This window comes from Polyodon spathula, chromosome 13 (genome assembly GCF_017654505.1).
Source record: "Polyodon spathula isolate WHYD16114869_AA chromosome 13, ASM1765450v1, whole genome shotgun sequence".
In the NCBI taxonomy this organism is placed as follows: Eukaryota; Metazoa; Chordata; class Actinopteri; order Acipenseriformes; family Polyodontidae; genus Polyodon; species Polyodon spathula.
In genome coordinates, this window is record NC_054546.1 from 30,732,669 (window position 1) to 30,741,485 (window position 8,817).

The 8,817-nt window shown below is 37.3% G+C and overlaps 1 protein-coding gene across 1 annotated transcript in view; it reads right to left on the bottom strand.

Annotated features, from left to right (window-relative positions):
• Positions 1 to 1,124, bottom strand: part of LOC121326150 (malonyl-CoA decarboxylase, mitochondrial-like) — a 31,515-nt gene extending 30,391 nt beyond the window's left edge. Inside the window, exon 1 of the mRNA XM_041269337.1 lies at positions 502 to 1,124. Within this exon, the coding sequence (XP_041125271.1) occupies positions 502 to 1,086 (585 nt within the window). The 5' untranslated portion in view covers positions 1,087 to 1,124. The remainder of the gene's footprint in view (positions 1 to 501) is intronic.
• Positions 1,125 to 8,817: the final 7,693 nt, after the last annotated feature.

Here is an 8,817-nt window from a genome sequence, read left to right on the forward strand (position 1 = left end):
CAACCTATAGTAACTTGACAGTTGTCCACATTACAGTGTTTGCACGCATTCTAAGTTTTGCAGTAGTTCTAGGTTATTTTGCCCCAGTTTTCTGTAATTACATTTTGGATCTTGTCCACAAATGCACAGGCTGTTCTCATATCTTGAGGCCATACACCCATTGAAAATTATTTTATAAGTCATGTTCTCGTGGGAATATTAGCAGTAATCACATAATGTCGACCTCGCAATGTTTATGAATACTATTAGGAAACTATTTTTGGAAGTTGGAGTACTACAAAGTTGCTAGTTTATTTTCCTCTTTGGCAAACTTTAACCCAGATACATGTTGACAAGCATTTTGTAAAATTTAAAAGGCTATGAATGGCACTGGTTCGCGACATTCTGATGAACAACAACGGGCACACTGAAATACCCAGAGGTGCGTTTTGTTTTACACACCACGAGTTTAGGGAAAGACGGTATGTAGCCACCGTATTGACATAAGAACAATTGAATTACCCTGATGTGCGGGCTGTCACTGGTTTTCGTAGCAAGGATTTCAATAACATCTGCTTTCAGGTCCACGAGAAATTTCACCCCGCCTTCCACCCTGCTGATGTGATTGAGCAGCAGTTTATATCTGGGAGTCAAGCAGTACCGTAACCTGTCCTCCGCTTGCAACACAGTCGATATATCCCTCTTCTGCGAGTCCAGCACATTCTTAGATAACTCTGCCACGCACTTATGGTCAACCCCCAAATCCGAAGAAAGTTTGACCAGAAATTCAGGCCTCTGAGATTTGTCCAGACTTCTGTAAAATTGTATAAACTCCAAACTACTAGACTCGGGGGGCGGAGGCGATTTATCTCTCGTTTCATATGTGGGTAAATAATCCACAGTCCTCGTTAATATTTCCTCCATGTTTGATACAGGGCTTGTGCTAGAAAAACAGAGAGGCTGGTTTCTGAAATATACATACGGATAATTTCGAGCTTGTTGCAAGCAGTCCCAGCCTCTGAAATTATTTATGCACGTAACTGGTGCTCGTTTCCGCCAGTTCCTTGCATTATAACACACTGTCCTGACAAAATGTAACAGAATCATCGCCCTTTGATGTTTTCAGTTTTACACTGTAACCCGGTGTAGTCGTTTAATCCTTCCGGGCGTTTTATGGTCTTAAAGTGACAGTTCCCATTTGACTCAAATCATACCACTGTGTAAATGGAAAGTAAACATAGGTAAATAAAAAGATTTGTCGAAATGTTTGTTTACATAAACATTTTTTCCATTTATTTGTTTACTTATTAATGATATAGTCTACTGATTATTTTAAGATATTTTTAGTTTTTCGAAGTCAAGTGTATTTGTTTATTTATTTTTAAAAATATTTTATCTTTTGTCCATTATTATACATCACAATTTAAAAAAGTCTGGCCGTAAAAATGTCCTTTCCACACACAATTGCATGCACTTTGCCTGAGTGCATAGCAAGTGGGGGGTTGGCTTAGGAAAAGTTCTGAGCGGAGTTTCCGACGGCGGTGTGGCGACCTAAGTTTTCTCTATTTAAATGTTACTTAATTTTCAGGAACAATATGTGTGGTTATGTGCGTGGATGGGTCAAATGTTCCCCATAAGCTTGTAGGTAGTTAAGACTGAGCACATTTTTTTATGTAAAAGACTGACCCATACTAGTGATCGGTGAATATAAAAAGGCATTTAACGATTGGCTGGACTCACATTCTGCAGTGATTTATGTGTTTGATGTCCTAAAACGATTGAAAATAACAATAAAAAGGCATAAATAAAATGCACATAACATATCTGCATTGCATATAATCACAATGATACCCTCCACAATTTGCCAGCAATTACGTCTCTCTATATTGCTATTGTTACAGTTTTTCCCCAATTGTTTACACACGTTTGCTAAATCTTTGGCTCATTTTCCCAAAACTCCAAACACAAAACACAAAACCACAAACACAAAATGCAAAACTCAACAAATCTCTAGCAAAAGCAAACACTGCATTCAAAACTGTTGTTTTATCTCTTTCCAAAATGTTTTTTTGCATCAAAATGACACACACACGCGTCATATGAATAGATCTGTCTACCAACCAACAACACAATAATGTGCTCAACACAAAACACTACTATGAATATCCCATCAGTAGGTTTATGCCTTTTGCATTTTCAGTGTTACACTGTAGCCGATTGTAAAAAATTGTCACAGTAATGTATACCTACTCAAATATATATAAATAAACACACATAAATGCAATACAGTAACAAAAACATTGTAATTTATTTCCAAAATGCAGTATTTTTGAACACTTGTGTTTTGTATGTAACACTTTCCATAGCCAACAGGAGAAAACCAGGAAAAACATTCAGTAAAATAAAGGGTTTTCTGTACAAAAATAAAAAATAAAAGTGGCTCATTCTTTCAAAACTCTAAACACAAAAAGACAAAAACACATTTAAAATGTAAGACAAAAGAAATTAAGCTGCATCCCGCCTCCTATTTTGGTCTGGCCACAGCACCTCATCCACATCACAGGTGATGTTGTCCCTGGCTAAACAGCAGGGAAAGAATTTTCTGGAGTGACGGATCCAGCCGCCGAATGCCCCCACATCAACTTCACCACATGCATCCTCCATTGCCTGGAGAAGAGGCATGCATGGGAGGGGATGGCGGTCATACACCTTCCATCGCCATGCCGAAAAAAACTCTTCAATTGGGTTTAGGAATGGGGAATATGGTGGGAGGTATAGAACAATAAATTGTGGGTGGTCGATGAACCAGTTGCGGACCAGAGAAGCCCGGTGGAAACTCATGTTGTCCCAGATGACAACATACCTGGGCTGCTCTGGTCCACCCTCTGCTCGGCTGGAATGAAGATGCCATGTAGTGTGTCCAGGAATGTGATGAGAAGGGCGGTGTTGTAGGGACCAAGGTTGGCATGGTGATGGAGGACGCCTTGCTGGCTAACGGCTGCGCACGTGGTGATATTCCCTCCACGCTGTCCAGGGACATTCACAATGGCACAGTGGCCAATAATGTTCCATCCCCGTCCCCTTCTTTTGGCTAGGTTGAAGCCAGCCTCATCAATGTAAATATAAACGTGTTGAATTGCAGCGGCATCCAGCTCCAAGGCTCTCTGAAACAGACAACAAGACGATATGTGAAATAGACCTAGAGCAGTCAATATGGTGAGGCACAATACACTGGATTACAGTACTGTAATGTGTCTATACAGTGCTGATATGATAGTAAATTCACAGTATAGTACTTACTTGCACATATTCATAGCGCTGTTCTTTAACCCTCTCTGAGTTTCGCTCAAATGGCACCCTGTAGACCTGTTTCATCTGGATTCGGTTGCGCTGTAATACATGGTCCAATGTAGACAAGCCCACCTGGTGAACGTTATTGAATATTGTGTTGTCTGCAATTATGTGGTTCTGGATTTCTCGTAGTCTAATGGTATTGTTTGCCACCACCCTGTTCACAATAGCGGTCTTGTGTTCTGGTGTGAACAGCCGGTGTCTTCCACCATGGCCTGGTCGTCTCTCAGTTCTGCAGAAGATCCACAAATATGATATGACTGGTTACAGTAAGCTAAAATAATCTATTTTCTTTCAATATGAAATGACATTACTGTAACATTGACCAACAATCACTGATTAACATAGGTCTACTAATATGTCAGACTGTAGTATACTACAGTATACATACATAAAGAGCATAGTGTAGACGGTAGGTAACTTACCGGTTCTCATTTCTGAATGTACGGATGATAGATGCAACCGTGTAGCGGCTCAGGTTGGGCTGAACTCTCTGCCCAGCCTCCCTCATACTCAATCCATGGTTGAGCACATGGTCAACCAATGTGGCCCTGATCTCATCTGAGACAACTGTCCTTGTCCTTCCTCCTCCTCCTCCTCCTCCTCTTCCTCCTCCTCCTCTTACTCTCACTCCTTGACCTCTAGCTCTTGCTTCACCATTGACTTCCATTTTCCTCCAAAACAGGAGAGCTCATCTGTGGCCTTTTCTAGTGCTAAAGCTCTGATAATTCAGCAACTAGTGTTTACACTTGTGAGGAGTGGGTGTTGCCAATTGGTGTATAGAGCTTGGCATTGTGATTGGCGTTGCTTTCCAAAGGGACTACAGAGACTTTAATTTTGAATGTTGTGCCTAATGTAGAGAACTGTGTGTAGTGTTTTGCAAAAAGTGTGATACAGAATTGGAAACTGAGTGTAAAGCAGGAATTGTGCTTGCAATTTTGCAGACTTGGTTTAGGGATTTGGTACATGAGTTTCGGGTTTTGGTGATTGCATTTCAAGCTCCAATTTTAGTGTGTAAACAATTGGGAAAAACTGTAATGGAATTAGTATGCCAAATGTCGAGTACTTCCGCTGGCTCCAAAATTCAACAATGCCAGGCAGGTCATTTCCCACCCAGCTAGAAGCTTGGGTTACCATTCACTGCATAGTTATATTCTTTGGTGTCACTTTTGCAATTAACAAAAAGATCAGACTGGTTACACATCAGGTGCGGTGCAGAGCTGCTATTTATGAAGGTATCACGTGGCAGTGGTATATGGAATATTTATGGTTGCAGCACCAACACATTTTGACATGTGGTGTCCTGACAACGCCTAGCCGCCAAGCAAAATGCCAGACAATAAAGACGTGATTCCGTTACAAAATAGTAATTTAAATGTAAACTTTAACTTTAAAACAGTGGACTTGTATTACTTCTTCATGATTTTTTTAATGATTCTGTATGCATATTATGCTGTAATAAATAAACTGAAAATCAATTAAAGCGTAACGGCAAAATCCACCCCGTGCGTTACTTTGTCTTCTTCATTAACCTGAAATAAGTTTAAAACAAAATGCATATAATATTTATTTGTTTAAAATAAAACACAATTTAACATTTATTTTAATAATAATAAAAATCAAATAAAAAATAACACGCACGCAGGTGACAAAGGTTATAAAAAGTTGATCCTACTTATTATGGCCGACAGATCGGCTTGAGGAATTTGAACGGTTGTTTGAGGTGAGTCTCCAGCAGTTTGCACGACAATCAGTTGTTATTGCTGCGTATGTTTCGCGCACACACACGTTAATTTGCTTTCCATCCACTAAATAAAATTTAGTTATTACTTTTGAATATAATATTGATGTGTTGAGAGACTAAATTGTTTGTGCGCTTAAGCGGTATTTAATCATCCGTCCTCGATGAGAAGGCGTTGATAAAGCACAGCCCTGCAGAAAATATATTTAAAGAACGACAGCAAATTTAGACGTGTGTGTTATTTGTACCAAACACTTGAGTAAAAAACGACAAGTAGGCCAACTAATACTACTGATAAATGTGTATCGCCTGAAAACGGTAAAATGTTGCTTAGCACCGAGTCGCTGTCTACTCGGCAGGGAGCGCCGACCCTCACTTCTTGGGTAGGTAGAACACCGCTTCTGTGGCGTAGAATATTTAACTGTTTTGGTCCTATTAATATATCAAGATCGTGTGTCTACCGTGACTTATTTACCGTAAACTAGTTTTACTCCAACGCGGATGTATCCAGTCACAGTCCTGTTAAATACTCTTTCATACAGAACATTTCGTGGAGTCATTATTTTGAAATTATTATTTTATTTAATGTGGCGGAGAAGCTATCTAAAATATTCAAAACCAATATTCCTGCACACAAATTAATGCAAAGATCCAAGTCAGTGATGGCCATAAATTATAAAGTTGATATTATAATTAATTATCATAATGTTTTGCCTTGCACCGGTTTACCACATTGCCATAATCTGGGCGAAATTTTCTAAAATAGCAAGTGATGTGTGAGACATTAGGTATTAACAATAACATCATAAAACAGTATCTAAGTGCAGCATCAGATTTCGTAAGCGAGTCAGCATCGGGATACAGATAGGTGTCTAATACGTCTGCAAAGCACTATCAGAAATCAAGTAGATACAATAAGCAAAACCGTTTATTTAAAAGATAAAACTCAATCTCAACAAATAAAAGGTACCTGTGACCTTACACAAATGCACTTCTGTTTCAAAACCTCAAAATGAGGATGGCAGGTGGAATGGTGAGGGGAGGGGGATAGATAATAGCTACCTCTGGCATCTAAATATAGGACTACCAAGTGAAAGTAGTTATTTGTTGGAAGTCATTCACTTTGAAGGCTCCAAAGTTGTATCAAGTTGCACTTTGTATTGCTAGCGGTTTTGCAGTTTTACTAGTGGTGCATTAATTTTCTGTTTATCCTTTTGAAAAATACTTATTTTATGTGGTTGAATTGTATGTAGGATAGATTCTATACATAAATAGCTTCAGTCTTGTATGTAAAAATTATGCTGGTAGGAATGTTCCAAAATCTAACATTTGTATACATAGTCCTGTATTTTCTGAGATCAATTATATATCTTAAAAACATCCAAATTAAGCCTTAAATATATTCAAATATATTTGTAACCAGTCTGTGGTAGTATACAATTACAATCAATTCCAATTCTCAAATAAAGGATTCAAAACCAATTTCAAGTTGTGTTGTATGGCTATATACTCAGTATATGTGACTGAAGGAAGCACACAACTAATTTTTGTTTTTTATGGTAAACAAAGGAAAAACTTGTATAGGCATAAGTTCTGGTGTATAAGATGATATGCGATAAAACACTTTTTTCTGTATTTGTTTTTTGAACATATTTGAGCTGGGTTTTTTTTGTTTGTTTTTTTTAAAGATTTCTTAATCTTAAGCAGCAACTTTGAATGATGATGGACTGGCTACAGTTATTCTGTGTTTCCATGTCAGCCTTTCAGTGCTGCTGATTCAGCTATTTTGTAGGGTTGGGTGTCTTTGTACTGTATTTTCCTCTGAACAATTCAATTTAAATGTCAAGAGTCTATAAGATAATACATTTACAAGTATTTACTGTGGATGTTGTTTCACCTTTAATGGATCTACAATCGGTATTCCTGCATAAATTAACTTAACTGCCAGATTCTTACTGTTTCCTATGTATACCAAATCCTTTGTAGGCCCATTTTTTTTTAATGCGAGTCCCGTCATGAAACAATAGCCTCTTTTTAATATGCATCACATCCCATGATACTAAACAAAATGCTGAAAACTGAAGTTGTTTGAAGATTGCAATCACATAAGCAGGATGCAACCTCAATATGAGCATAACTGAATAGGATTTGATACACATGGAAAAAGCAAGACTTTGTCAATAGACAAGTTTATTTTAGCAAATATACCATAAGGTACTTCATTAAAGGTGAAACAACTTCACTATTAAATGTGTAGCTGTCACTTGTAGGCAAAATTCCCATCTTGTATGCTCTTTTCTTATGTAGAGGTAGCTTAGTAATATAAGTATATTTACTGTAATACAACAAATGCAGTAATTAATTTCTCAAGGGGCAATGTTGTAACTTCAGTTTTTCTTTTTAATGAGGCATCATTTCTCCTCGCCATACTTTCTTGACAAAGTAGAAGCTAATTTTGGATGCAGCCATAACTGTACCAGTAATTAGGAGGATTTGAACAAAAGCGGGACGGTATAAATGAAGCTGTTTTGTTGCACTTTAAGCTCAGCAGGGGCAAAACTGCAATTAAACCAGTTAAATCTTTCAGTCAAAGAGGGATTTTTGGCTTTGTGTAAATTTTAACTCTGGCCTTATCAGCAGTCACAATGCTTAGTTTGTAAAATGTTCTTAATTACCCGTATCTTAACACTGGTTAAGGATGTAAGAAGAGTTTTGCTGAAAAAACAAGTATCCCAGTTGTCAAACAAAAAAAAAATGTAATGACCAATTGGATGTGCCGTTGTGTAGGACACACTAATACTAGTGTAGGATGTGCTGTTGTGTAGGACACACTAATAATAGGGTAGGATGTGCTGTTGTGTAGGACACACTAATAATAGGGTAGGATGTGCTGTTGTGTAGGACACACTAATAATAGGGTAGGATGTGCTGTTGTGTAGGACACACTAATAATAGTGTAGGATGTGCTGTTGTGTAGGACACACTAATAATAGTGTAGGATGTGCTGTTGTGTAGGACACACTAATAATAGTGTAGGATGTGCTGTTGTGTAGGACACACTAATAATAGTGTAGGATGTGCTGTTGTGTAGGACACACTAATAATAGTGTAGGATGTGCTGTTGTGTAGAATACACTAATGAACCCACAAATTAACCATTAGTATGTAGGCCTGTCTTCCAAATAAAACACTACATTTATTAAAATAAAAAGGGAATGCTATGTTACATTTGGGTATAAGATTTATTTGTATTTTCATTGAATTAGAGGAACATATCAAGAAAGTCTCCTGTGACATTTACTAAATGAAAAAGGTACTAAAGATAATTATCAAATTTATAAAAGACATTGTCAGTTGTTCTCCAGAACCATATTTAACATATTATTTATTTTGGTGTCATAATAGTAACTTTAACAACAATGTTCTCTTACACCCACTTAATGAATATATATTTTGGATTAATAATTACATGTAGAAATTCAACTTTTATTGCTCTATCAAGTGACTTCCTGTGGGATTTTTTAATGTGTATGATAATGCTTCTGGACAAGAATACTCTAATTTCTCTAATGTGCAGATTTCTTATTTATTGGTCTCGGAAGAAAAGTGCATAAACAAGTATCATAATAAGTTACAAAAAAAACAAAACACACAGGTATTGTTATTAAAACTGTTTTACAAATACTGGCTCCAGGGATCTTCAAATAAACACACACTATCTACTGTATTGTGAATTAAAAAATAAA